At 44.9% G+C, this 14,620-nt stretch overlaps 1 protein-coding gene across 7 annotated transcripts in view; it reads left to right on the top strand.

Moving 5' to 3' along the window:
- The window catches only part of invs (inversin), a 40,226-nt gene that overhangs the window by 14,005 nt on the left and 11,601 nt on the right, over window positions 1-14,620 (top strand). For all 7 annotated transcript variants that reach the window (XM_064946575.1, XM_064946576.1, XM_064946582.1 and 4 more), the window contains 9 exons: window positions 2,080-2,247; window positions 2,364-2,544; window positions 2,670-2,779; window positions 2,882-3,053; window positions 7,853-8,008; window positions 11,849-11,934; window positions 12,088-12,234; window positions 12,882-12,988; window positions 14,107-14,316. In XM_064946575.1, coding sequence (XP_064802647.1) covers window positions 2,080-2,247; window positions 2,364-2,544; window positions 2,670-2,779; window positions 2,882-3,053; window positions 7,853-8,008; window positions 11,849-11,934; window positions 12,088-12,234; window positions 12,882-12,988; window positions 14,107-14,316 — 1,337 coding nt within the window. The remainder of the gene's footprint in view (window positions 1-2,079; window positions 2,248-2,363; window positions 2,545-2,669; window positions 2,780-2,881; window positions 3,054-7,852; window positions 8,009-11,848; window positions 11,935-12,087; window positions 12,235-12,881; window positions 12,989-14,106; window positions 14,317-14,620) is intronic.

Below are 14,620 nucleotides of genomic sequence, written 5' to 3'. Positions count from 1 at the left end.
GGAGTTCTGAGCAATCCAGAGACACACACACATGACAATTGGCTGCTTTGTCCTGACTCTTCAAGGCAGACAGTTGTGCCAAATACATTCTACACGCACGCACACACACACAGGCCCCCTCTGTCTGTAGCGATGATGTCTATCTGTCTGTTAGTTCTGTAATAATCCAATATGCATCATCAGCATGTCAGATGACACTGGTTTCAGTATGTCCCAGAATAGATCTCTAACAACAGCCAAAGAGGAGGTGATATCTCTGTTATAGCATACTGTTACTGTCACAGTCATTATTACTGTCACTGTTACTGTCACTTACAGTCATTGTCACTGTAACGGTCATTATTACTTTCACTGTTATTGTCACTGTTACTGTCACTGTTACTGTCACTATTACAGTCATTGTTACTGTCCCTATTACATTCATTGTTACTGTCACTGTTACTGTCACTATTACAATCATTGTTACTGTCACTGTTACAGTCATTGTTACTGTCACTCTTATAGTCATTGTTACTGTCACTGTTACAGTCATTGTTACTGTTACTGTCACTTACAGTCATTATTACTGTCACTGTTACAGTCATTATTACTGTCACTGTTACAGTCATTATTACTGTCACTGTTACAGTCACTATTACTGTTACTGTCACTGTCACTATTACAGCCATTGTTACTGTAGTTTTACATTCATTGTTCCTGTCACTGTTACTGTCCTTGTTACTGTTACTGTCACTATTACAGTCATTGTTACTGTCACTGTTACTGTCACTGTTACTGTCACTGTCACTTACAGTCATTATTACTGTCACTGTTACAGTCATTATTACTGTTACTGTCACTGTCACTTACAGTCATTATTACTGTCACTGTCACTTACAGTCATTCTTACTGTCACTGTTACTGTTACAAGTCATTATTACTGTTACTGTCACTGTCACTTACAGTCATTATTACTGTCACTGTCACTTACAGTCATTATTACTGTCACTGTCACTTACAGTCATTCTTACTGTCACTGTTACTGTTACAAGTCATTATTACTGTTACTGTCACTGTCACTTACAGTCATTATTACTGTCACTGTCACTTACAGTCATTGTTACTGTCACTGTCACTTACAGTCATTGTTACTGTCACTGTCACTATTACAGTCATTGTTACTGTCACTGTTACTGTCATTGTTACTGTCACTGTCACTGTTACTGTCACTTACAGTCATTATTACTGTCACTGTCACTGTTACAGTCATTATTACTGTCACTGTTATTGTCACTGTTACTGTCACAGTCATTATTACTGTCACTGTTATTGTCACTGTCACTGTCATTGTCATTGTCACTGTAACAGTCATTATTACTGTCACTGTTATTGTCACTGTTATTGTCACTGTTACTGTCACTGTCATTGTTACTGTCACTGTTACTGTCACTGTTACTTACAGTCATTATTACTGTCACTGTCACTGTTACAGTCATTAATACTGTCACTGTTACTATCACTGTTACTGTCATTGTTACTGTCACTGTTACCGTCATTGTTACTGTCACTGTTACTGTCATTATTACTGTCACTACTGTTACTTACAGTCATTGTTACTGTCACTGTTACAGTCATTATTACTGTCACTGTTACAGTCATTGTTACTGTTACTGTCACTGTTGCTGTTACTGTCATGTTAAATCCTCAGGCTTTGTGTGTTTCTGTAGAATATGTTCTAGGGCTTTTTGATTTAGTTCACAGTTATTTCTAGAGCAAATAGCCTGGAGGTTAGAGCCTGGAGGTTAGAGCCTGGAGGTTAGAGCCTGGAGGTTAGAGCCTGGAGGTTAGAGCCTGGAGGTTAGAGCTTGGAGATTAGAGCCTGGAGGTTAGAGCGTTGGGCCAGTAACCGAAAGGTTACTTAACCCCAATTGCTCCACGGGTGAGAGACAATGGTGACCGTGGCTGTGACCCCAGGGGGAGTTTGGATATGCAAGAAACACATTTCCATTACACATTAACAGGTCAAATATAAGCACCCCCAAATTATTATTACAATAGTGTCTGACACCCCCACCCCCCTCTCTCTCTCTCCTCCTGCAGCAGACTGCGCTCCACTGGTCAGCGTTCTATAACAGACCAGAGCACGTCAGACTGCTCATCAAACACGACTCCAACATTGGCATCCCAGACAGTGAGGGCAAGATCCCCCTACACTGGGCTGCACACAGCCAGGAGCACACCGCTATACACACCGTCCGCTGCATACTGGTACACACACACACACACACACACACACACACACACACAGTATCCAGTGAGAATGTCATCCTTACACACTCCATCCTCTGCTTACTGATGTAAATGAGGTGTGTGTGTGTGCGTAGGAGGCGGCTCCTACCGAGTCTCTGTTGAACTGGCAGGACTATGAGGGGCGCACGCCTTTGCACTTTGCTGTTGCCGACGGCAACGAGGCAGTGGTGGAGGTGCTGACGTCGTATGAAGGCTGCAGCGTCACGGCGTACGACAACCTGTTCAGAACCCCGCTGCACTGGGCTGCACTGCTGGGTAAGAGACTGTGTTTACAATGTGGATCCTGTCATCATAATGTGGTTCCATCACTGGTCCAGATACTGTACTGGAGGGGGGGGGGGAACCCGAGCTGAACCTGGATATGTTGATGTGTGTTTCAGGACATGCCAAGATAGTGCACTTGTTGTTGGAGAGGAACACGTCAGGCACCATCCCCTCAGACAGCCATGGGGCCACACCTCTACACTATGGAGCTCAGAGCAACTACGCTGTACGTAGACACACACACATGCAAACACGCGCACGTTTTCACCTTATATCAGGGACTCATGTGTGTGTGTACATACACGTGTGTGTGTGTGTGCGTGCGTAGGAGACGGTGGGTGTGTTTCTGTCCCACCCCTCTGTGAAAGACGAGCCAGATCTGGAGGGCCGCACAGCGTTCATGTGGGCTGCTGGCAAAGGAAGCGATGATGTCATACGCACCATGCTGACACTCACGCCTCACATCGACATCAACATGGCCGACAAGTACGGAGGCACTGGTGAGGAACTCTGGGATGTGTTTAATACGCAGGGATTGTTTCAGTCAGCAGTAGATCAAGAGCTGCTGTGACTGGTCAGGCTGGTAGAGGACACCTCCCCCATCATCCCCTACCCCCCTCACTGCCTTCACCACAGTTTCCCAAATCAAATCAAATCAAATTTATTTATATAGCCCTTCGTACATCAGCTGATATCTTAAAGTGCTGTACAGAAACCCAGCCTAAAACCCCAAACAGCAAGCAATGCAGGTGTAGAAGCACGGTGGCTTGGAAAAACTCCCTAGAAAGGCCAAAACCTAGGAAGAAACCTAGAGAGGAACCAGTCCTCTTCTGGCTGTGCCGGGTGGAGTTATAACAGAACATGGCCAAGATGTTCAAATGTTCATAAATGACCAGCATGGTCGTATAATAATAAGGCAGAACAGTTGAAACTGGAGTAGCAGCACGGTCAGGTGGACTGGGGACAGCAAGGAGTCATCATGTCAGGTAGTCCTGGGGCATGGTCCTAGGGCTCAGGTCCTCCGAGAGAGAGAAAGAAAGAGAGAATTAGAGAGAGCATATGTGGGGTGGCCAGTCCTCTTCTGGCTGTGATGGGTGGAGATTATAACAGAACATGGCCAAGATGTTAAAATGTTCATAAATGACCAGCATGGTCGAATAATAATAAGGCAGAACAGTTGAAACTGGAGCAGCAGCACGGCCAGGTGGACTGGGGACAGCAAGGAGTCATCATGTCAGGTAGTCCTTGGGCATGGTCCTAGGGCTCAGGTCCTCCGAGAGAGAGAAAGAAAGAGAGAAGGAGAGAATTAGAGAACGCACACTTAGATTCACACAGGACACCGAATAGGACAGGAGAAGTACTCCAGATATAACAAACTGACCCTAGCCCCCCGACACATAAACTACTGCAGCATAAATACTAGAGGCTGAGACAGGAGGGGTCAGGAGACACTGTGGCCCCATCCGAGGACACCCCCGGACAGGGCCAAACAGGAAGGATATAACCCCACCCACTTTGCCAAAGCACAGCCCCCACACCACTAGAGGGACATCTTCAACCACCAACTTACCATCCTGAGACAAGGCTGAGTATAGCCCACAAAGATCTCCGCCATGGCACAACCCAAGGGGGGGCGCCAACCCAGACAGGATGACCAGGGACGGCATGAGAGAGCCCCAAGTAAGCCAGTGACTCAGCCCCTGTAATAGGGTTAGAGGCAGAGAATCCCAGTGGAAAGAGGGGAACCGGCCAGGCAGAGACAGCAAGGGCGGTTCGTTGTTCCAGAGCCTTTCCGTTCACCTTCCCACACCTGGGCCAGACTACACTCAATCATATGACCCACTGAAGAGATGAGTCTTCAGTAAAGACTTAAAGGTTGAGACCGAGTTTGTGTCTCTGACATGGGTAGGCAGACCGTTCCATAAAAATGGAGCTCTATAGGAGAAAGCCCTGCCTCCAGCTGTTTGCTTAGAAAATCTAGGGACAATTAGGAGGCCTGCGTCTTGTGACCGTAGCGTACGTGTAGGTGTGTACGGCAGGACCAAATCAGAGAGATAGGCAGGAGCAAGCCCATGTAATGCTTTGTAGGTTAGCAGTAAAACCTTGAAATCAGCACTTGCTTTGACAGGAAGCCAGTGTAGAGAGGCTAGCACTGGAGTAATATGATCAAATTATTTGGTTCTAGTCAGGATTCTAGCAGCCGTATTTAGCACCAACTGAAGTTTATTTAGTGCTTTATCCGGGTAGCCGGAAAGTAGAGCATTGCAGTAGTCTAACCTAGAAGTGACAAAAGCATGGATGAATTTTTCTGCATCATTTTTGGACAGAAAGTTTCTGATTTTTGCAATGTTACGTAGATGGAAAAAAGCTGTCCTTGAAATGGTCTTGATATGTTCTTCAAAAGAGAGATCAGGGTCCAGAGTAACGCCGAGGTCCTTCACAGTTTTATTTGAGACGACTGTACAACCATTAAGATTAATTGTCAGATTCAACAGAAGATCTCTTTGTTTCTTGGGACCTAGAACAAGCATCTCTGTTTTGTCCGAGTTTAAAAGTAGAAAGTTTGCAGCCATCCACTTCCTTATGTCTGAAACACATGCTTCTAGCAAGGGCAATTTTGGGGCTTCACCATGTTTCATTGAAATGTACAGCTGTGTGTCATCCGCATAGCAGTGAAAGTTAACATTATGTTTTCGAATAACATCCCCAAGAGGTAAAATATATAGTGAAAACAATAGTGGTCCTAAAACGGAACCTTGAGGAACACCGAAATTTACAGTTGATTTGTCAGAGGAAAAACCATTCACAGAGACAAACTGATATCTTTCCGACAGATAAGATCTAAACCAGGCCAGAACTTGTCCGTGTAGACCAATTTGGGTTTCCAATCTCTCCAAAAGAATGTGGTGATCGATGGTATCATAAGCAGCACTAAGGTCTAGGAGCATGAGGACAGATGCAGAGCCTCGGTCCGATGCCATTAAAATGTCATTTACCACCTTCACAAGTGCCGTCTCAGTGCTATGATGGGGTCTAAAACCAGACTGAAGCATTTCGTAAACATTGTTTGTCTTCAGGAAGGCAGTCTTTTCAGCCTTTTCTAAAATTTTTGAGAGGAATGGAAGATTCGATATAGGCCGATAGTTTTTTATATTTTCTGGGTCAAGGTTTGGCTTTTTCAAGAGAGGCTTTATTACTGCGAATTTTAGTGAGTTTGGAACACATCCGGTGGATAGAGAGCCGTTTATTATGTTCAACATAGTAGGGCCAAGCACAGGAAGCAGCTCTTTCAGTAGTTTAGTTGGAATAGGGTCCAGTATGCAGCTTGAAGGTTTAGAGGCCTTGATTATTTTCATCATTGTGTCAAGAGATATAGTACTAAAACACTTGAGCGTCTCTCTTGATCCTAGGTCCTGGGAGAGTTGTGCAGACTCAGGACAACTGAGCTTTGAAGGAATACGCAAATTTAAAGAGGAGTCCGTAATTTGCTTTCTAATAATCATAATCTTTTCCTCAAAGAAGTTCATGAATTTATCACTGCTAAAGTGAAAGTCATCCTCTCTTGGGGAATGCTGCTTTTTAGTTTGCTTTGCGACAGTATCAAAAAGGAATTTCGGATTGTTCTTATTTTCCTCAATTAAGTTATAAGTTATAGTTATAGTTAAAAATAGGATGATCGAGCAGCTCTTCGGTACTGCACGGTACTGTCTTTCCAAGCTAGTCGGAAGACTTCCAGTTTGGTGTGGCGCCATTTCCGTTCCAATTTTCTGGAAGCTTGCTTTAAGAGCTCGGGTATTTTCTGTGTACCAGGGAGCTAGTTTCTTATGAGACATTTTTTTAGTTTTTAGGGGTGCAACTGCATCTAGGGTATTGCGCAAGGTTAAATTGAGTTCCTCAGTTAGGTGGTTAACTAATTTTTGTCCTCTGGCGTCCTTGGGTAGACAGAGGGAATCTGGAAGGACATCAAGGAATCTTTGTGTTGTCTGTGAATTTATAGCACAACTTTTGATGTTCCTTGGTTGGGGTCTGAGCAGATTATTTGTTGCAATTGCAAACGTAATAAAATGGTGGTCCGATAATCCAGGATTATGAGGAAAAACATTAAGATCCACAACATTTATTCCATGGGACAAAACTAGGTCCAGCGTATGACTGTGACAGTGAGTGGGTCCAGAGACATGTTGGACAAAACCCACTGAGTCGATGATGGCTCCGAAAGCCTTTTGGAGTGGGTCTGTGGACTTTTCCATGTGAATATTAAAGTCACCAAATATTAGAATATTATCTGCTATGACTATAAGGTCCGATAGGAATTCAGGGAACTCAGTGAGGAACGCTGTATATGGCCCAGGAGGCCTGTAAACAGTAGCTATAAAAAGTGATTGAGTAGGCTGCATAGATTTCATGACTAGAAGCTCAAAAGATGAAAACTTCTTTTTTTTTGTAAATTGAAATTTGCTATCGTAAATGTTAGCAACACCTCCGCCTTTGCGGGATGCACGGGGGATATGGTCACTAGTGTAGCCAGGAGGTGAGGCCTCATTTAACACAGTAAATTCATCAGGCTTAAGCCATGTTTCAGTTAGGCCAATCGCATCAAGATTATGATCAGTGATTAGTTCATTGACTATAATTGCCTTTGAAGTAAGGGATCACTCACACTGGTGCTAGCCTCTGTCATCCTGAGCGTATAGGAATGTTGAGGCACTGGAGGTGACGCAGGTGGCAGGACAGCGACTGTCTGATGTCACAGGGGATTCCCCAGAGTGGCATAGATGTCAGGGGATTCCCCGAAAGCAGTGGAGCGGGAGAGACAAGTGGGGAGAGAGACATGTCAACACAACACACACGCGCACACACACGCACGCGCACACACACGCACGCGCACACACATACACACACCATCCCCAAGCTGTAGACATGCTATCCTTTGTCCCCTACTCTGCCCTGTGGGCTTATTGGAGCACTAATCACCATGGTGATGCCCCTGCTTCCTGCCTTGCAGGGACAATTTATGTGGGCATATGCTAATGAGTTGGTAAAATATGCAAATTATCTGGTGTACTATGCTAATGAGGTTGAGTGTGATGGGGAGCAGAGTGGGTTGATCAGAGTCACTGGAATAGATAGATGGGCCAGGGTGTAAATATTGACTGACATGAAATAACAACACAGTACAGGGTCAAAGTGCAACAAAGGACTTTTCATTTGACAAACTGGTTCTGAAAACTCGAGTACGTGAGGCTGCTGAAGTGTGTGGAGACTGAAAATCTCAACTAAATGTGTGTGTGTGTTGCAGCGCTGCACGCGGCCTCTCTGTCAGGTCATGTGAGTACAGTGAGGTTGCTGTTGGAGAGAGGAGCCATAGTGGACAGTCTAGACGTGATGAAACACACGCCTCTGTTCAGAGCCTGTGAGATGGGACACCGCCACATCATCCTCACACTTATCAAAGGTACACAGCAAAGATGGGGGATAAATGAAGATTTTGCTTTACTGAGGTTGTTGACCATTGGGAAAAAGGAGCGAGTGAGATGCCTCACTTCCTCTTCCATCTCTGGTACGCAGTAAACCAGTGTGTGTGGTGGTGATTATTGTAGACTTGGTATCCTAGTCCTTCAATACATTGTGGTCTGATAGCAGTGAAGAGTTTGTGTTCATACACGCATCCTTAAAAACATCCCCAAATATACACATTCCCCTCACATCCCCAAATATACACATTCCCCTCACATCCCCAAATATACACATTCCCCCTCACATCCCCAAATATACACATTCCCTTCACATCCCCAAATATACACATTTCCCTCACATCCCCAAATATACACATTTCCCTCACATCCCCAAATATACACATTCCCCCTCACATCCCCAAATATACACATTCCCCCTCACATGAACATGCACATGAAGCATGGTGTGTGTCATTTCACTTTTGTGTATAGTCAATCATAATTTAGCACAGAGGTACGTAACGATTATATACATACAAATTGGGCCAAGTTAAAACGTAGGCAACAGTAATCTTTTTTTGATGTCTATAATCCTTTGTGACCGTATGTACCTCTGTGATTATTTATGATTAACTATGTGCAGAGTGAATAGAATTTGTTCCACACCTACCATGCGTCATGTGCATGTGAGGTGAAATGTGTATATTTGGGGATGTGAACACTCAGTTTGTTTGACCTGACGAAGATCCGGTTCGGATCGAAACATTGTCAATAAAGCTGTGAATTGGGAGGTTGATTCAATAATATCTGCCATTTAGCAGACACTTTTATCCAAAGCAACTTATAGCCATTTTGTATGTGGTGCTATGCTCTATCTACTGAGTCATACAGGACTACAATAGTGTACCATGCTCTACCTACTGAGTCATACAGGACAACACTAGTGTACCATGCTCTTCCTACTGAGTCATACAGGACTACACTAGTGTACCATGCTCTACCTACAGAGTCATACAGGACTACACTAGTGTACCATGCTCTACCTACAGAGTCATACAGGACTACACTAGTGTACCATGCTCTATGTACTGAGTCATACAGGACTACACTAGTGTACCATGCTCTACCTACTGAGTCATACAGGACTACACTAGTGTACCATGCTCTACCTACTGAGTCATACAGGACTACACTAGTGTAACATGCTCTACCTACTGAGTCATACAGGACTACACTAGTGTACCATGCTCTATCTACTGAGTCATACAGGACTACACTAGTGTACCATGCTCTACCTACTGAGTCATACAGGACTACACTAGTGTAACATGCTCTACCTACTGAGTCATACAGGACTACACTAGTGTACCATGCTCTATCTACTGAGTCATACAGGACTACACTAGTGTACCATGCTCTACCTACTGAGTCATACAGGACTACACTAGTGTACCATGCTCTATCTACTGAGTCATACAGGACTACACTAGTGTACCATGCTCTACCTACTGAGTCATACAGGACTACACTAGTGTAACATGCTCTACCTACTGAGTCATACAGGACTACACTAGTGTACCATGCTCTATCTACTGAGTCATACAGGACTACACTAGTGTACCATGCTCTATCTACTGAGTCATACAGGACTACACTAGTGTACCATGCTCTACCTACTGAGTCATACAGGACTACACTAGTGTAACATGCTCTACCTACTGAGTCATACAGGACTACACTAGTGTACCATGCTCTATCTACTGAGTCATACAGGACTACACTAGTGTACCATGCTCTACCTACTGAGTCATACAGGACTACACTAGTGTACCATGCTCTATGTACTGAGTCATACAGGACTACACTAGTGTACCATGCTCTACCTACTGAGTCATACAGGACTACACTAGTGTACCATGCTCTACCTACTGAGTCATACAGGACTACACTAGTGTACCATGCTCTATCTACTGAGTCATACAGGACTACACTAGTGTACCATGCTCTACCTACTGAGTCATACAGGACTACACTAGTGTACCATGCTCTACCTACTGAGTCATACAGGACTACACTAGTGTACCATGCTCTATCTACTGAGTCATACAGGACTACACTAGTGTACCATGCTCTACCTACTGAGTCATACAGGACTACACTAGTGTACCATGCTCTACCTACTGAGTCATACAGGACTACACTAGTGTACCATGCTCTACCTACTGAGTCATACAGGACTACACTAGTGTACCATGCTCTATCTACTGAGTCATACAGGACTACACTAGTGTACCATGCTCTACCTACTGAGTCATACAGGACTACACTAGTGTACCATGCTCTACCTACTGAGTCATACAGGACTACACTAGTGTACCATGCTCTATCTACTGAGTCATACAGGACTACAATAGTGTACCATGCTCTACCTACTGAGTCATACAGGACTACACTAGTGTACCATGCTCTATGTACTGAGTCATACAGGACTACACTAGTGTACCATGCTCTATGTACTGAGTCATACAGGACTACACTAGTGTACCATGCTCTTCCTACTGAGTCATACAGGACTACACTAGTGTACCATGCTCTATCTACTGAGTCATACAGGACTACACTAGTGTACCATGCTCTATCTACTGAGTCATACAGGACTACAATAGTGTACCATGGTCTACCTACTGAGTCATACAGGACTACACTAGTGTACCATGCTCTATGTACTGAGTCATACAGGACTACACTAGTGTACCATGCTCTATGTACTGAGTCATACAGGACTACACTAGTGTACCATGCTCTTCCTACTGAGTCATACAGGACTACACTAGTGTACCATGCTCTATCTACTGAGTCATACAGGACTACACTAGTGTACCATGCTCTACCTACTGAGTCATACAGGACTACACTAGTGTACCATGCTCTACCTACTGAGTCATACAGGACTACACTAGTGTACCATGCTCTATCTACTGAGTCATACAGGACTACAATAGTGTACCATGTTCTACCTACTGAGTCATACAGGACTACACTAGTGTACCATGCTCTATGTACTGAGTCATACAGGACTACACTAGTGTACCATGCTCTACCTACTGAGTCATACAGGACTACACTAGTGTACCATGCTCTACCTACTGAGTCATACAGGACTACACTAGTGTACCATGCTCTTCCTACTGAGTCATACAGGACTACACTAGTGTACCATGCTCTATCTACTGAGTCATACAGGACTACACTAGTGTACCATGCTCTACCTACTGAGTCATACAGGACTACACTAGTGTACCATGCTCTACCTACTGAGTCATACAGGACTACAATAGTGTACCATGTTCTACCTACTGAGTCATACAGGACTACAATAGTGTAACATGCTCTACCTACTGAGTCATACAGGACTACACTAGTGTACCATGCTCTACCTACTGAGTCATACAGGACTACACTAGTGTACCATGCTCTACCTACTGAGTCATACAGGACTACACTAGTGTACCATGCTCTATCTACTGAGTCATACAGGACTACATTAGTGTACCATGCTCTACCTACTGAGTCATACAGGACTACATTAGTGTACCATGCTCTACCTACTGAGTCATACAGGACTACACTAGTGTACCATGCTCTACCTACTGAGTCATACAGGACTACACTAGTGTACCATGCTCTATCTACTGAGTCATACAGGACTACACTAGTGTACCATGCTCTACCTACTGAGTCATACAGGACTACACTAGTGTTGGTACACTGCTCTTGTAATGCAGGATTTGGGTGTGCTTACTATGGTGAAGAATGCCTCATGGATTTGCATTGTGTAGGCTCTGCTCGTGTCCACCTGGTGGATCTAGATGGACACACTGCTCTGCACTGGGCGGCTCTGGGGGGGAACGCTGAAGTCTGCCAGGTCTGTCTTTTCACCTTTATACACTTTTATTATCCCTGAACACTTCTTCATTTGTCTTCCTTTCCTTTCCTTATAGACTGTGTTAAGGATGTGTTGTTCAGGTCATTGAGCCGGTTGGCTGGTACTGTAACCTCAGTGTGATGGTCATGGTAGTTGCTGATGGAGAATGGGATCAGTCCTAACGTCCAGGACCAGGCAGGCAGGACTCCTCTCCAGTGTGCTGCTTATGGAGGGTACATCACCTGTATGGCTGTACTACTCATGGAGAACAACGCCGACCCTAATATACAGGACAAAGAGGTACACACACACAACAATCAACGCCATACAGTACATACGCACACACACACACTCACCGACATACAGTACGCACACACACACACACACACAATCAAACACAGACATACAGTACATATACATAAACACACAGACACAAAGTGCTCTCCACTGGTCCTGTCCTACCGTGTGTGTCTGCAGGGCAGGACAGCTCTCCACTGGTCCTGTCCTACTGTGTGTGTCTGCAGGGCAGGACAGCTCTCCACTGGTCCTGTCCTACCGTGTGTGTCTGCAGGGCAGGACAGCTCTCCACTGGTCCTGTCCTACCGTGTGTGTCTGCAGGGCAGGACAGCTCTCCACTGGTCCTGTCCTACCGTGTGTGTCTGCAGGGCAGGACAGCTCTCCACTGGTCCTGTCCTACCGTGTGTGTCTGCAGGGCAGGACAGCTCTCCACTGGTCCTGTCCTACCGTGTGTGTCTGCAGGGCAGGACAGCTCTCCACTGGTCCTGTCCTACCGTGTGTGTCTGCAGGGCAGGACAGCTCTCCACTGGTCCTGTCCTACCGTGTGTGTCTGCAGGGCAGGACAGCTCTCCACTGGTCCTGTCCTACCGTGTGTGTCTGCAGGGCAGGACAGCTCTCCACTGGTCCTGTCCTACTGTGTGTGTCTGCAGGGCAGGACAGCTCTCCACTGGTCCTGTAACAATGGCTATCTGGATGCTGTGAAGCTGCTGCTGAACTCTAATGCCTTCCCCAACCACATGGAACACAACGAGGAGAGGTGAGGAGGAGGTGGATGAGGAGGAAGTGCCTCGTCTATAGTTTGGAAGGACATCAGCTCCTACAACAGCAGCAAGTATCGATTGAGATTCAAAAAGTAGCTGTTGGTATTGTCTTGCTAAGGCAATTTAGTTTTTGTGCTGTCTCTCTACCTAGTGGCCTACTAAATTATATTTTTACTTGTATTTTCCTACTGGCACTGACTGATAACTACAGGTAACTAGCAAGATAAAGGAAACCCCAACATATCACGTCATAATAGGGCATTGGGCACCACGAGCCAGAACAGCTTCAATGCACCTTGGCATAGATTCTACAAGTGTCTGAAACTCTTGGAGTGATGCGACACCATTCTTCCACCAGAAATTCCATCATTTGGTGTTTTATTGATGGTGGTGGGAAACGCTGCCTCATTCACCGTTCCAGAATCAACTGGGTTGAGATTTGGTGACTGATACGGACATGACATGTGGTTTACATCTTTTCATACTCCTCAAACCATTCAGTAACCAATCGTGCCCTGTGGATGGGGGCATTGTCATCCTATGGAGGCATAGACATGGTAGCCAAAATAATGTCCTGCACAGCATTTTTATACATGACCCTAAACATGATGGGATGTTAATTGCCTAATTAACTCAGGAACCACACCTGTGTGGAAGCACCTGTTTTCAATATACTTTGTATCCCTCATTTCCTCAAGTGTTTCCTTTATTTTGGCAGTTACCTGTTACCTGCTATGTTAAGATGAATGCACTAATGTAAGTCACTCTGCATAAGAGCGTCTGCTAAATTACTAAAATATCAATGTAAAATTACATGTTGTAATTTTCCGAATGAATTTTGTGAATCTATTCTCTCTGTGTGTTGTTTTTCACAAAGCAAGTTCATTAGGTTAAAGATGCACTATGCAGAAATCACTCCGCCATTTCCTGGTTACTAAAATTCTAATTCTAATATCAGTTTATGTGACAAAACAAGCAAGTATAGCGTAGATAATCATTGTACCATCTAAACCACTGTGAAATATATCTTCTATATCCAATAATGTTGTATTTTCAGCTGTTTGAAGCTGGTGTACAGAAACAAAAAAACGTGTGCGTGTGTGTGTGTGTGTAGGTACACCCCCCTGGACTACGCCCTCCTAGGGGAACACAGTGAGGTGACTCAGTACATGTTGGAGCATGGAGCTCTGTCTATAGCGGCCATCCAGGATATCGCTGCTGCTTCCATCCAGGCCCTGTATAAAGGATACACCGTCCGCAAGGCCTTCACCGAGAGGAAACAACTACTGATGAGACACGAACAGCTACGCAAGGACGCAGCCAAGTACCATACACACACACACACACACACACACATGCACACACATAGAAACAAGCATTGTGATCCATCCCCTGTCTGCTCAGTACTCTCTGTCAACAACTCTATCATAGTCAACCAGATCATGCCAAACACACACACACATTCTCTCTCATCTCTCTTTCTCTCCATCTCTCCCTGTCGTATTCCCCCAACCCATATAGAAACAGTCACACTCTCTCCATATCCATCTTTCCACCTGGCATCCCTGCACACACATACATCTTCTCTCTCTCTCTCTCTCTCTCTCTCTCTCTCTCTCTCTCTCTCT

Source organism: Oncorhynchus masou, chromosome 29, assembly GCF_036934945.1.
Source record: "Oncorhynchus masou masou isolate Uvic2021 chromosome 29, UVic_Omas_1.1, whole genome shotgun sequence".
Classification (NCBI taxonomy): domain Eukaryota; kingdom Metazoa; phylum Chordata; class Actinopteri; order Salmoniformes; family Salmonidae; genus Oncorhynchus; species Oncorhynchus masou.
The sequence above is the reverse complement of the archived record's forward strand: the minus strand, read 5'-3'. Positions and strand labels throughout refer to the sequence as shown.